Below are 14,971 nucleotides of genomic sequence, written 5' to 3'. Positions count from 1 at the left end.
ATCCCCATGTTTCTTTGCAGCCACCTCCTCCTACCAAGGATCTTGCCTTTTTTTTTTACCTCCCTCAGTGACAATATATTTTATTTCTCTTTTTCTGTCTAGTTTTATCTGTTCTTGTTTTTCAAGGATTCATTCTTAGTTTTTTTTTTTTTTTTTTTTTTTTTTTTTTTTTTTCTCTTCTTTCACTCATGGTCCCATCTACTCCTGGTGACTTCATTCTTATTATTTCAGAGGACCCCCCTCTCCAGTGCTGCCTCTTGTTGCCATTGGTAACTAAACTTTTCTACTCCGTTGTCCTAGAGTGGACACCTCAAACTCATTGTGTCCAAAAGGAAACTACTCTCTTACTAAGCTAGTTTCAATGCCTCCCCTATGGCAGTCTGCAGCGTTGCCTTTACATTAACACCTAGCGCATGGCAGTTACTCTGCAAATAGGACCCAAAGAAATGAATGAATTCTAGTTACCCAAGCTGGAATTCTGAAACTCACCTTTGACTTCATCTTCTCTGTGGCTGACACGTTCAGTCAGCTGCCAGATCTTGTCAGTTCTACATCTGGTGTATCTACTTTTATTCCTTTCTTCGTTCCCATAATTTGGATATTGCAGAAGGCTTCTTGCTGCCTTTTCCTTGCTGATCTTCTATATTTGTTGCTTCTAGAGTATTCCTGATTTCCAGGCCTAATGATGGTGATGATGATAACTGATATTTATTGAGCACTTACTATGTGCCCGCACTATATCTAAGTGCTTACATACATTATCTTATTAAATCCTCATAATGACCTGTGAGGTAAATACTGTAATTATCCATATTTTATAAGTGAAACTGAGGTCCAGAGAGTTAAGTACCATGTCAACATCAAACATCTACATGGGAGAACTGGGGAGTTCCTGTCATGGCTCAGTGGTAGCAAAACCAACTAGTATCCGTGAGGATGCATGTTCCATCTTTGGCCTCGCTCAGTGGGTCAAGGATCTGGTGTTGCCCTGAGCTGCAGTGTAAATCACAGACGAGGCTTGGGTCCCTTGTTGCTGTGGCCGTGGCATCGGCCTGTGGCTGTAGTGCCTATTTGACCCCCATCCTGGGAACTTCCACATGCTCTGGGTGTGGCCCTAAAAATAAATAAACAAATAAATAAATGAATGAGTGACAACTGGAATTTTAATCCAAGCTGTCTGATTCCAGAGTCCAAGCTTTAACTGCTGTGCTGTTTATTCTGCTTCCCAATGAAAACATCTTAATACAGTTCTCCATTTCAAACACAACTGGAGTACCTTTTAGTTTTTATTTCATTTTTTTTTTTTTCTTTTTAGGGCCGAATCCGAGGCATATGGAGGTTACCAGGCTAAGGGTCCTCTGGCCTATACCATAGCCATGGCCACATGGGATCCAAGCTTCGTCTGCAACCTACACCACAGCTCATAGCAGCGCTGGATCCTTAACCCACTGAGCAAGGCTGGGGGTTGAACCTGCATCCTCATGGATGCTAGTCAGATTCATTTCCTCTGAGCCATGATGGGAACTCCCTGGAGTACCTTTTAGTTTTACATTCAGTACCTTCTGTGAGCTGACCTCTATCTCGGGTTATTCCCTTGATTTTTTTCTATGCCAAATAGAAAACTTTAGTAATCTATGTATTCACACCCCTCCCTGCAATTTTATTTATTCCGGCTTTTTTTTTTTTTTTTGTCTTTTTGCCTTTTCTAGGGCTGCTCCCACGGCATATGGAGGTTCCCAGGCTAGGGGTCTAATCTGAGCCGTAGCCATCAGCCTGCACCAGAGCCACAGCAACGCGGGATCCCAGCCGTGTCTGCAACCTACACCACAGCTCATGGCAACGTCAGGTCCTTAACCCACTGAGCAAGGCCAAGGACCAAACTTGCAACCTCATGGTTCCTAGTCGGATTCGTTAGCCACTGAGCTACGACGGGAACTCCCGATTTTTTTTTTTTCCTTGAGTGCTGTGTTTACCTTCTACTTATTCATCTAAATCCAGTTCAAATGGCTTAGTTTTCATTGGGTTTGCTGTTATTTACCCCCACCCCCATCCCTTCCCCACACCTACTCATAGCATGTTCTCTGACTGCTCTTATGGCACTTAACCATTTTTACTTCATGTCATAATTACTAAGTTTTATGTTTTATCTCCCCTATTAGCCTATAATCTTCTTGATTGTAGTATCATTGTGATTTTTCTCTGCTCCATGCCTTGTATAATGTGTGCTTTCAAATATTTTTTCTTTATTAGATTTCTCTTCAAAAAATATTCGTTCGATGAGTGGATTTAACTGTTATTCATAGACCATTAACCACAGATCTTTGTATATGTGGCTTTTTAGTGTATTTTCATTTCCACATGGTTCAATAGTTCATTATACTAATGCACTATATATATATACACACACACATATATATATATAACTGAAAATGTTTATGATCTGAGAGGATTTTTTTTGGCAAGAATTTGTAAGACATTTAAATACTTCAATTTGAACCATTTTATTGACTGTAAGACATGTTTTTGCATGTTAAAATCTCCAGTTTTATTTTAGTTTTTTAATCTCATAGATTAGTGGTATTTTAGAATCAAGGAAATGTGCTAAATACAATAAATAATGACTTTTGGTTAAATGGCCATTTGGAACCCACAACTTGGGTTTTTGTTTCTATTCTTAGAGGATAGACTCAAGTCTCTGTAGGTTCTGTTATTTTATTTCTTATTGCTGCCTAAAGGTGTTTAAAATGAGACAGTAAAGGATATGAGCCTTGTTTTTTTACTTGGGAGAACAGTAGAGGAAACTATTATGTTTGAATATATAACATTTTAAAACATGCAAAACAATATCATACCTTCTCCCTCCCTCACCCAGGGTGCTCATGTATGTCTTGTTGCTCACAGTTGGCTTCTCTGCCAGAATTCTTTTGCATGTTCTTCCATGTGTGTGATTTTCATCCCCTGAGACCAGTGGTCCCATCTTCTGCTTCTTTGGAAACCTCCATGCTTATATGTGTCTTGAGTCCAGTTAAGATCAGGGCTTAGGTTTTTTTTCCTCTGGGGCTCCAAGCCCCATAAGAATCTGGGGATGTGGTTTGACATCTACTTAAGGGCTCCTGGACTTCCTGTGACTGATCAGTTTCCCAAATATTGTATGGTAGTTAGGAGGCCAGCGTCTCCTGAGCACACAGGATTCCTAAGGAGTAAACACAGCCGTAGCCCAGCCAGGACACAGTATAACGTTATTAACATTTATAGCTAACACTTGAATAGCAGTTTCCATTACAAGATGCTTTTCACATAACTTATCTCATTTGGCTCTGAGGCAAGGATAAGTACCTCATTCCCATTTTTCCAGTGAGGAAACAGGACTAGAAACATTGTAGTCATGTAGATAGCAAAGGACAGGCTTCCTTTCACATCTTTGTCACCCTTACCAAGCTACCCTCTAACCAGATTTTAAAAAGGCCACATTTTATCATTTCAGCAGGGGTGATGTTGGTTGTCATGATGGGATATTTAATGTTAGCTAGGTTTGGGGTAAAATGAACAGTTTTGAAAACGTTGAATAATTTCATTTAAATTTAGGTCTCCTTGTACTCTGTAGGTTTGTGTGAACCATAGTCAGTTTTATTTATTTATTTTTAATTTTTATTTTTTTTGTCTTTTTGCCATTTCTTGGGCCGCTCCCGCGGCATATGGGAAGTTCCCAGGCTAGGGGTCTAATTGGAGCTGTAGCTGCCAGCCTACGTCAGAGCCACAGCAACGCAGGATCCGAGCCGCATCTGCAACCTACACCACAGCTAACGGCAACGCCAGATCCTTAACCAAATGAGCAAGGGCAGGGATCGAACCCGCAACCTCATGGTTCCTAGTCAGATTCGTTAACCACTGTGCCACGACGGGAATTCCTAGCCGGTTTTATTTTTAAAATAGTCTTTCTTTTTCTTAGAGCCACAATGGACACAGCTAGCCATAGCCTTGTCCTTCTGCAGCAGCTAAACATGCAACGAGAATTTGGTTTTCTGTGTGATTGCACCGTTGCTATTGGAGATGTCTACTTCAAAGCCCACAGAGCAGTGCTTGCTGCTTTTTCTAACTATTTTAAGATGATATTTATTCACCAAACAAGGTAAGGATGTGCTTTTATAAATCAGAAGAATTTTTTAATACTGTGATATAGTTAAACCTTATTATAACATCGTTTTGGGGATTCTTTGTTAAGGGATCATCTTAGGAAATAATAAAAATTTATGTATATATATATTTTTACACATCTTTAATTAAGCTCAGTGTGTAGGATCCATGGAGGAAGATAAGAATGAAAACAATAATAGCTAAAATTTAAAAACAACTAAAGTTTGAAAGCTTATTCCTTCAAATACAAACATTAAGTGTTTACCTAATGTAAATTCTACTGTTACCCATACTGTTTTAGAGAAAAGGAGACTGTAACTGAGTTGTTAAGTAACTTGTCCATCCAGGATTAGGCAGCCAATAAACTCAAATGTAAATCTGTGCTTTTAATCACTAAGTTTTTGATTTCTGTCCCATAACACTTGCATAACAAGGTTTTAGTGTCTTAACTCTACCCACCTTATATTCCATATTATAGTTCAAAGATTATTTGTTTCCAATTTTTTTCCAACAAGTTATTTTGAATTTCAATTACCCCACATGATAGGTATCTAGGGAGAGGGCCATAAAGTGGTATTCAGATTCTGAGCTCTTAGTGAAGAATAGCTTTAATACATCCCCAGTTAAAAGTGATAGGACACTCTTTGTTTTTTCAAACGAACTTAGGTGAAATAATTAGGAGTTTAGCCTCAATTATTTTAATTTAATTATTCATTCGTTTAACTGTTTATTGAGTACTTTAAGGTCAGCTACTGGGGTAGACCCCAGTAACAAGTTATGCTCCCTGCTCTCAAGAAGTTTATAGTCTAAGAGAGAGATAATGTATGTAAAGAAAATAATTGCAGTATCATTGATCTCTCTGTGCCTGTTTCCTTCTCTGTAAAACACCAGAATAGTATACTTACCCCATGGTGTTGAGAAGAGTAAATGCATTAATAATATTAAAATGCTTAGAACAGAGCTTTGCACTGTTAGCTGCTACTATTAATGATTACTTATGTCTATAATAGAAGTCCTGTACAAGGTAGAGTGGATTGTCAGCAGCCTTTTGAGAAGGTCAGAACAGGCTTTAGAGAGGCTCTGGATCTTGAAGGAGCAAGAGGAGTTTAGTTTTTCAGATGCTGTAGAGGAATGTAGAATGGTACGTTGCAGGAAGAGGAAAAAAAATGCATGGAAAAGAAGATATGAACAGATATGAACCAGGCTAGCACATTCAGAAAATGGAGTAGATCAGAATGATTAGAATATATGACATAAAGGGGAGGAGTTTGTCGGAGGGGACAGGTCATGGGTACCTTTTTCGGCCACACAAAAGAGTTTCCTCTGGGAGTTCCCATTGTGGCGCAGTGGAAATGAATCAGACTAGGAACCATGAGGTTGTGGGTTCTATCCCTGGCCTCACTCAGTGGGTTAAGGACCTGGCATTGCCATGAGCTGTGGGGTAGGTCGAAGACCCGGCTCGGATCTGGCATTGCTGTGGCTGTGGCATGGGCCAGCAGCTGTAGCTCTGATTAGACCCCTAGCCTGGGAACCTCCATACGCCATGAATGTAGCCCTAAAAAGCAAAAAAAAAAAAAAAAAAAAAAGAAAAAGAAAAAGTTTCCTTTCTGACTTGAGATTGTGTAGAAGCTAAATTAGAAACACTGCCTTCACATAAGTCTCATCCAAGAGCTGTGAGTTGGTTCAGCTCTTAAGCACATGCTGTGTAACAGACACCGTGCTAAACTAAACCCAGGACATACAAAGGTGGCAGGTCTGCTTTGTGGTATCTCTGTTGAGCAATTAAAAATCCTCAGTTAACAAAGCTCTGTGCTGATATATATATATATATATATATATATATATAAACATATATATATATATATATATATATATAAACCTGCCACAAATCATGGCAGTGAGGGGGTCAGAGGTAAGTGTGAAACCCAAGAGGGAGTCTTAAGATGTCAGGACTAAAGAAATGGATTGCCACCATAGTGACATTCAGTGCTTTCTGATGCATAGACACAGACTTTTGCTTCAAGGAATGTAAGTAAGTTCATTGACTGATTCCATTGTTCCCTGTCATCCAATGTTTCCCTCAGGTTGTCTTGATCCTAATTTTGCAGGGTGTTTCCTGATTTCTTGTTGGGCAGTTATTCTCATCTATTTTCTGAATTCTAGATTCATATGTGAAAATTGGGCTTGAGGTTAATTTAAAGCTTTTCAAAGTTACACCTCTATTCATTTGTTATTTAGAGCAGATATACTAGTATAGTTTGAAAGCCGAAATAAACTTAGTGTAATTTAAATCTAAGAAGGACCAATCCCAATAGACCCTTTTAAATTTTTCATTATTGTAAAATACATATAAACATAAAGTTTTCCATTTTAATTTTTTGTTTGTTTGTTTTGTTTTGCTTTTTAGGGCCACGCGGAGGCATATGGAAGTTCCCTGGCCAGGGATCAAATTGGAGCTGCGGCTGCCAGCCTACACCACAGCCATAGCAATGCAGGATCTGAACCACATCTGCGATCTACACCACAGCTCACGGCAACGCTGGATCCTTAACCCACTGAGTGAGGTTAAGGCTTGAACCAGTGTCCTCATGGATACTAGCTGGGCCCGTTACTGCTGAGCCACAACAGGAGCTTCCCATTTTAACTATTTTTAATTTTACAATTTAGTGGCATTAATCACATTCACAATGTTGTGCAACCATCACCATTATCTATTTCTAAAACTTTTCTTTACTCTCGTAAGAAACTGTACCCATTAAATAATAACTCCCCATTCTCCTCACCCCCAAGCTCCTGGTAACCTCTAATCTACTTTCTGTCTCTATGAATTTGCCTGTTCTAGATATTTCTTATAAGTGGCATCATATAAACTTTGTTGTGTCTGGGTATTTCAATCAGTATGTTTTCAAGGTTCATCCATGTTATAGACTATATTAGAATTTCATCCCTTTTTATGGCCAGATAACATTTCATCGCATGTTATACAATATTTTGTTTATCTGTTCATCTGTTGATAGACACCAGTTGTTTCTCCTTAAGATGAACATTGGTCTATAGGTATCTGAGTCCGTATTTCAGTTCTTTGGGTTATATACCCAGTAGACTGTTCCTTAAGAACAGGGTACTTATTTTAGTCATCATTTTCCTATTCCTGACACCTACTATAAATGCATATCACTTAGGTGGCACTAATTAAATGATGAACTAATCAGACTATCTGTGTTTCTTAACTCTAGGCAGTAGATTAAATACATGAAGTTTTGCTACCAGGCCATAAAACTGGCATACAGTCAAAGTTTAAGCTTTTATTGCTGTTTCATTAAAGTAGATTGCTAAGTTAGAACTTCTTAGGGAGAAATTACCCTAGACTGTATACTGTTAACTAAAAGGCCAACTGGGTTGTTTCATTCTGTGTGGGTCTGTTTTTTGTTTTTAACAGTGAATGCATAAAAATACAGCCAACTGACATCCAACCTGACATATTCAGCTATTTGTTGCACATTATGTACACTGGGAAAGGGCCAAAACAGATTGTGGATCATGGTCGTTTGGAGGAAGGGATTCGATTTCTTCATGCCGACTACCTTTCTCACATTGCAACTGAAATGAATCAAGTGTTCTCACCAGAGACTGTGCAGTCCTCAAATTTATATGGCATTCAGATCTCAACGACCCAAAAAACAGCTGTCAAACAAGGGCTGGAGGTCAAGGAAGCTCCTTCTAATAACAGTGGAAACAGAGCTGCTGTCCAGGGTGACCATCCCCAGCTGCAGCTCTCTCTTGCAATTGGGCTGGATGATGGCACTGCAGACCAGCAGAGGGCCCATCCTGCCACCCCGGCCTTGGAGGAGCACCAGAAGCCCCCAGTGTCCATCAAGCAGGAGAGATGTGATCCAGAATCTGTGATCTCCCAGAGCCATCCCTCACCCTCATCAGAGATGACAGGCCCCACTTTCACTGAAAGTGGTATCAAAATACACTTATGCCATTACTGTGGGGAACGGTTTGATTCTCGTAGTAATCTAAGACATCATCTCCATACCCACGTGTCCGGATCCCTCCCATTTGGTGTCCCTGCTTCCATTCTGGAAAGTAATGACCTTGGTGAAGTGCATCCACTTAATGAAAATAGCCAAGCTCTTGAGTGCCGTAGGCTCAGCTCCTTCATTGTCAAGGAAAATGAGCAGCAGCCTGACCACTCAAGCCGGAGTACCACAGAGCCTTTGCAGATCAGTCAAGTGTCTTTGATCTCCAAAGACACAGAGCCAGTAGAATTAAACTGTAATTTTTCTTTTTCAAGGAAAAGAAAAATCAGCTGTACCATCTGTGGTCATAAATTTCTCCGAAAGAGCCAGTTGCTGGAACATATGTATACACACAAAGGTAAATCTTACAGATATAACCGATGCCAAAGGTTTGGTAATGCATTATTAGCCCAGAGATTTCAGCCATATTGTGACAGTTGGTCTGATATACCCCTGAAAAGCTCTCGCTTGTCACAAGAACAGTTAGACTCATCTTGTGCCTTAGAGTCAGAACTCACACAAGAAAATGTGGACACTATCCTAGTTGAGTAGCAGTTTCTTCAGAATTTTTATATTAGTTCTGAAAAAGTGAACTCACATGCATTTTTTTCTTTTTTTTTTAGGGAGGGCTTCACCTGCAGCATATGGAAGTTCCCAGACTAGTCAAGTTGGAGCTGCAGCTGCCAGCCCACGCCGCAGCCACAGCAACCCCAGATCCATGCCGCCTCTGCAACCTAGGCCATAGTAACACCAGATCCCTAAACCACTGAGCAAGGCCAGGGATTGAACCTGCATCTTCATGGAGACTAGTCGGGTTCTTAACCTGCTGAGCCACAATGGGAATGCCTTACCTGCATTTTTTAATTCACGAATTATTTTCCTCCTCAAATTCTTTTGACTTTTTCTTTACCATTTATCCATCGTTTTAATGTTGTGTATATTAAGTCTTCTTATTGAAAGATATATTGATACATAGCTACTAAAATGAAACCTTCAATTAGGGCTGTGTACTTTTCATAAGTAAAAATTTAGAAATCAGAAATTAATGTAGAAATATGGAACTTTAGAGTAAATAGTTATTTATAGAATTTCTAGATTTTCCAGGTTGCAGAATCCGGAAAAATCAAATTGAATATGAAATAAGTGAAATCTTTTTTAAGGAATAGTCTAGACTATCACTTTTGGCTAATGTTCCATATGAATTAAGCCCCTGTGAGGATTATTTTTAAACATTTTCTGCCATATAGGAAATTAATAGTTATTTTAATATATAACTGTATGTTATAATGTATAAAACATTTGTTTTAAGGCATAGCTATACCAAATCCTGAGCAGTTGTGTTTATTCAGTGTTTTTGGCCATGGCATGTAGCAGCTTGATGTTGCATCTCAGCCCCCAGACCAAGGACTGAACCCGAGCTGCAGTGGTGAAAGGAGCAAGTCCTAACCAGTGGACTACCAGGGAACTCCCTCATGAACAGTTTTAAATTACTTTTTACTAGCTGTGCAACAGGTTACATGGCTTCATTTATTTTTTAACATTGAGCATACCTCATTTTCAGTAAAAATATTTTATTTAAAAGAGAGAAGAGTAAAACATACAAAAAAAACTTAAAGAAACAATGATACATACACATAGATAAGCAAGAAGCCCCTTTGTCAGAGACAGATTTAGATAGATCTTTGTTGACTGACACCCCAGTCTTGTTACCTTAATCTAGAGTGTTTTCTTAGGGACCTCACAAGCAATTTGATTTTTTTTTTTTTTTTTTAACGGCTGCACCTGTGGCATATGGAGGTTCCCAGGCTAGGGGGTCAAATCAGAGCTAGAGCTGCTGGCCTACACCAGAGCCACAGCAACCCAGGATCCAAGCCGCATCTGCAACCTACACCACAGCTCACGACAATGCCAGATTCCTAACCCACTGAGTGAGGTCATGGGTCGAATCCAAAACCTCATGGTTTCTAGTTGGATTGTTTTCGCTGTGCCATGACAGGAACTCTGCAATATTGAGATTTTTATGACCAGAGGTTTACATGAGTTTATGAGTAAAATGATAAAATACAGATGATCTTTCTACCCTCGGTATCAGAAGATTTTATAGGTTGCCTGAGTTGACATTAATTTTCTAACAATCACTTGAAAAGGTAATTTTTCAGTGGCATAGTTTTAACTTTTTCTTGTCCATAAAACCAGCAGAGTCGATGTAGTCAGTGTCCTAGAACTGTGTTTAAAATCCATGATAGCCTTCCCTCTGTGAATCAATTTAACTCCCTTTTATAATGGTGAAACTTACAAAAGCTAAAACTCCAGAAAAATTAAAATTGATGGACCGAATGATAGACTCTCCTGCTCTGTGTAGCTGGGATACAGCTGGTCAAACTTCACCACAGAAGACAGACCTAAATTCTTTCTGAGGTTTTTCAATTTCAAATACTAGATAGTTCAGAATAACAAAAGAGAGAGGTTTTAAAACAGCCTCATCTCTTTTTGTATGCTGCTCTGTTAAATTCTAGGCCTCACAAATAGTTTAGTAAATTTAATACATTTGGTGTGTGAAGCTTAGAATTTTAACTGCATAAAACCTCTTTGATCTCCTTCCTGACTGAACACTTCAGAGGATATTTCCTGATATCGGAATTCTCAATAGCATCTGAGTTCAGTCAGGAGGGAGCTCAAAGAGAAATTCAGCTCATTTTAAGGGCACAGAGGTTTTCTCTGGGTAAACAGTGGGTTTAGGTGAATTATGAATTGGCACATTTTTATTAAGGACTGAATGAAGAAAATCCACGGGCACTGCCTGAGGTGACTGAGTTTCTGCCCTGGACAACAGAGTGAAGCCTCCTGGGGTCAGGAGTGACATGTGTTGAAAGCAAAATCTAAATAGTTGTTGATATAGGCTCAGTTGTATTGGGAATAGTTAAAACAAATGTACTGCTCTTTGAGGTCAGAACTTCATCTGTCTTATTATACTTAAATCATTTAAGCAATTATTCAAACTCATACTGCTCTCAAAGATTTCCTTTCATAGGCTGAACACAAATTTTAATGTTGATTTCATGTATCTTAGGCCATTCTGGATATATTCCCTAGCTTTCTTCAAGTAAAATTTTAGTTTTCTTATTTAGATAAAATTTTTTCTAATTTTTCTCTTCTATATTCTTTCCTATTTGCTCAGTCATTAGTCCCTGACACAAAAAGTATATATAGCTAAGGGGTGGGATTAAGTATGCATGTGAATTGCAGGGTAGGGGAGCAGTTCAGGGCATAGTCGGAATGTGGCAAGAGCTGGTTTGTGGCTGATTGGCTGTAATAGAAAACATTAACTTAAAGCAGAAAATGGATCTCCTTTTGTTGGGTGTATTCTTATTTATAAAGTTGCTTTTAATATTAGGAATTCAGAGCAAATACTCTTTCCTTCATCCTCATAACGTTTTATCTGTGTTAGGAAGTGGAAAGATGATTACTCCATTTTACTTTATTATTTTTTGTCTTTTTAGGGCCGCACCCGGGGCATATGGAGGTTCCCAGGCTAGAGGTTAAATCAGAGCTGTAGCCGATGGCCTACGACACAACCATAGCAATGCAGGATCTCAGCCGTGTCTGCAGCCTACACCACAGCTCACAGCAATGATGGATCCTTAACCCACTGAGCGAGGCCAGGGATTCAACCCACAACCTCATGGTTCCTAGTCAGATTCATTTCCACTGTGCCACAACAGGAACTCCAATTACTCCATTTTATAGGGAAAAAAAATCCCTAAACCCGGGTTCCAGAGAGCTAGTGAATAGTGGTGCAGAGAATGACCCCGGTTTTATTTTTTTCCTTCATTCAACTAGGCATATTTTGTAAATAGCTGTTTTATGACTAATGCAGTGCCCAGAGGTTTTTTTTTTTAAGACATGATTCCTCACTAAGAAAATCTGCTTTGTATAAAAAAGTTCTTCTGGGAGTTCCCGTGGTGGTGCAGCGGAAACGAATCTGACTAGGAACCATGAGGTTGTGGGTTTGATCCCTGGCTTCGTTCAGTGGGTTGAGGATCAAGCATTGCTGTGAACTGTGGTGTAGGTCGCAGAGGTGGCTCGGGTTCCATGTTGCTGTGGCTGTGGTGTAGGCTGACAGCTGTAGCTCCAATTAGACCCCTAACATAGGAACCTCCGTATGCCATAGGTGTGGCCCTAAAAAGCAAAAAAGAAAAAGAAAAAGTTATTCTGGCTAAACTGCATCATTTTGACTTTATCATTTTGTAAAGTGGAGCTATAATCTTAACCATGTAGTATGGTTTGTATAATGATGACCTAGAACTGGAAATGCTAAGGGCACCTTAATGTAGCAGGCAAATACTAAATAGATGTTTCCCCTTTGGATCAGTTTAGAATTTTCCCTTCTTACTAGACACTACATATAGTTGTTTTCTGGAGGAAAACAGACTGTTTCAGTATTTGTCCTTGTTAGCATATATCATCAGAACTCAGTATCTGATAAGTGTAACCTGCCTTATAAGAAAACCAAAATTTCTTGATTTATCTCTTGAAATTATGATTTCTTGCTCTGATTTTCTGAATTCCTATCTGTAAAGTGGCTGTAAGCAATCCCTACCTCACAGGGGTGTTGTGAGGATTTGTATTAAGATTGTCTTAAGTTCTGTCAGTATTACTGATAAAAAACCAACCATATAAAGAATATTACATTTTTCTGTAGCTAAATATATTAATTTTAGTATTCCAACTCAGGAATTCTAGAATGTCTTAGAGGAAATCATGTACTATTTAATACTCAATAGTTAATTGACAGAATTCTTATTTTTTTTTTGTCTTTTTGCTATTTTTTGGGGCCACTCCCGTGGCATATGGAGGTTCCCAGGCTAGGGGTTGAATCGGAGCTGTAGCCACTGGCCTACGCCAGAGCCACAGCAACGCGGGATCCGAGCCACGTCTGCAACCTACATCACAGCTCACGGCAATGCCGGATCTTTAACCCACTGAGCAAGGGCAGGGATCGAACCCGCAACCTCATGGTTCCTAGTCAGATTCGTTAACCACTGCGCCACGACAGGAACTCCAGAATTCTTATTTTTAATGAAGCATCTAGAAACAGCAGTGTTACTGGAATTCCTGTTCTACCATAGTTTAATCATCAGTATTTCTCTTTAGCCTTTAGCAAGGAGGATATTAATTCTTTGGCATTATTGGGAATGAAGCCTTGCCAATTTAAACTTTATTGAAAGTTCTCCCAAACATGTTGTTTACATATAGGTAAAGGAACAGAAGCAATAGAGAAAATATAATTTTCATTTCTTTGATGTAGGTCATCTAAAAAGAAATGGAGCAGGGACAATAATGTTCTTTATATTCTATTAAAACAGTATTGGAAAAGGCTTCACTTAAAACTGAAGGAAATACATATTAATTATGGGAAAATATAGTCTGAAAAATGTATAATTCCATTAATGTTTATTTGCATAGGCAAATTCTGAATATTGTAACTTGGATCCTTGAGAAGTATCCATTTTTTGTAGTAATTGAGGTAAAAATAGACCATGTGAAGAGTTTTCAAAATATAACTTGTATCTTTGTATGTTTTAAACTAAATGTAGCTCTATAGTATTTTATTATAATTAATTTTTCAATCCTAAGAATGAAATCTGTAAATTATTATTCTTTGCTGTACTTCTGTGTTTGTATGGTTGGACTTTTGAAAACTGGTGAGATTACACAATCATAAACCTAGATGTCTTAAATACAAGGAATTACAAAGTGTGATTTTTGTCTTTAAGACCCGGAAGAATCCTTTGTGCTTCAGTGTGTATCTGTGCCACACTTGACTCCTTAGTAGATGTGGCTCCAGTGCAGTAGACATTAACTGCCATCATCTCTTCTGTTTTGTGCCAAATAGAGCCATTTAGTCAGGTGAAATTAAATGTCAACTTAAAATACTTTCAAAGAAACTTGGATTTCAAAAACTTGTACAATAAAAAAGGCCCCCTGAAGAAATCTTCAAAGTACTAGTTAACACATGGCAAATGCAGGAAACTGAAATCAGTAATATGTTGTATGGTAAACTTTTCCACCTAATGTGTTGTGAGTTTGCTTCAGAAACATTCTTCCAGAAAGTTTTGTACCCTCCATTTGGAATTCAAACAGTGAATTTCATGTATTTTATCATGACAAATAAATTAATGTGACTTGATCATAAAGAAAACCTTTATCAGCCCAGCTTATGGAGTGTGTTCTTATTTTACAGCAATGTCTGGCAAATGTTGTCTTCCTAGTGTTGAGGTAAGTAGTATCTGTGCCAGGTAACATTTTGGATGTGTAATGCAAAAATGCATCCCTGAGTCCAATTCTTATCAACCATAACATGTGTTAATAGAAAAGTAGTGTCCCAATCAAGTGTGTTTCAACTGCCATGTCTGGAGAGAAGGCTAGTATCTTGTCATTTCCTAAAAGGTTACGGCTTTGCTCCTTTCTTTCTTCCCTTTTTATTTTCTATCTCCTCCAGTGACACAATCTACAACAGTAGTTCTCAGCCAGGATGTTTTAGGTTGGGGCTCCCCAGAGAGACAGAACCTGTGGGGGTGTTTGTGTGTAAGTGGGGGGAGAGGGAGAGGTTGATGGATCATAAGGAATTGGCTCATGCAAACATGGAGGCCAAGTCCCACGATCTGCAGTGGGCACCCTGGAGACCCAGGAGAGCCCATGGTGTGGTTTAAGACCACAAAGGCAGAAAAAGACCAGTGTCCTCTCTAGCTTAATAGGCAGAAGTTCCCCTTACTCTCAGAAGGGTCAGGCTTTTTGTTCTATTCAGGCTT

General features: G+C 38.9%; 1 protein-coding gene across 23 annotated transcripts in view; it reads left to right on the top strand.

Moving 5' to 3' along the window:
* Positions 1–14,971, top strand: part of ZBTB25 (zinc finger and BTB domain containing 25) — a 47,086-nt gene that overhangs the window by 7,429 nt on the left and 24,686 nt on the right. For 5 of the 23 annotated variants that reach the window (XM_084969483.1, XM_084969485.1, XM_084969486.1 and 2 more), the window contains exons 2-5: positions 3,950–4,129; positions 7,574–8,100; positions 8,435–8,517; positions 14,404–14,438. In XM_084969483.1, the coding sequence (XP_084825609.1) occupies positions 3,950–4,129; positions 7,574–8,100; positions 8,435–8,517; positions 14,404–14,438 (825 nt within the window). Of the gene's footprint in view, positions 1–3,933; positions 4,130–7,573; positions 14,376–14,403; positions 14,439–14,971 lie in introns of those variants that run through there. The other 18 variants (XM_084969478.1, XM_021099914.2, XM_084969481.1 and 15 more) reach the window with 6 other exon arrangements.

The sequence above is a fragment of the Sus scrofa genome, chromosome 7, assembly GCF_054392235.1.
Source record: "Sus scrofa isolate SSC_HxYL_T2T_F1_AM1 chromosome 7, Sscrofa_HxYL_maternal_Yorkshire_Landrace_v2.0, whole genome shotgun sequence".
NCBI classification, from domain to species: domain Eukaryota; kingdom Metazoa; phylum Chordata; class Mammalia; order Artiodactyla; family Suidae; genus Sus; species Sus scrofa.
The sequence above is the reverse complement of the archived record's forward strand: the minus strand, read 5'-3'. Positions and strand labels throughout refer to the sequence as shown.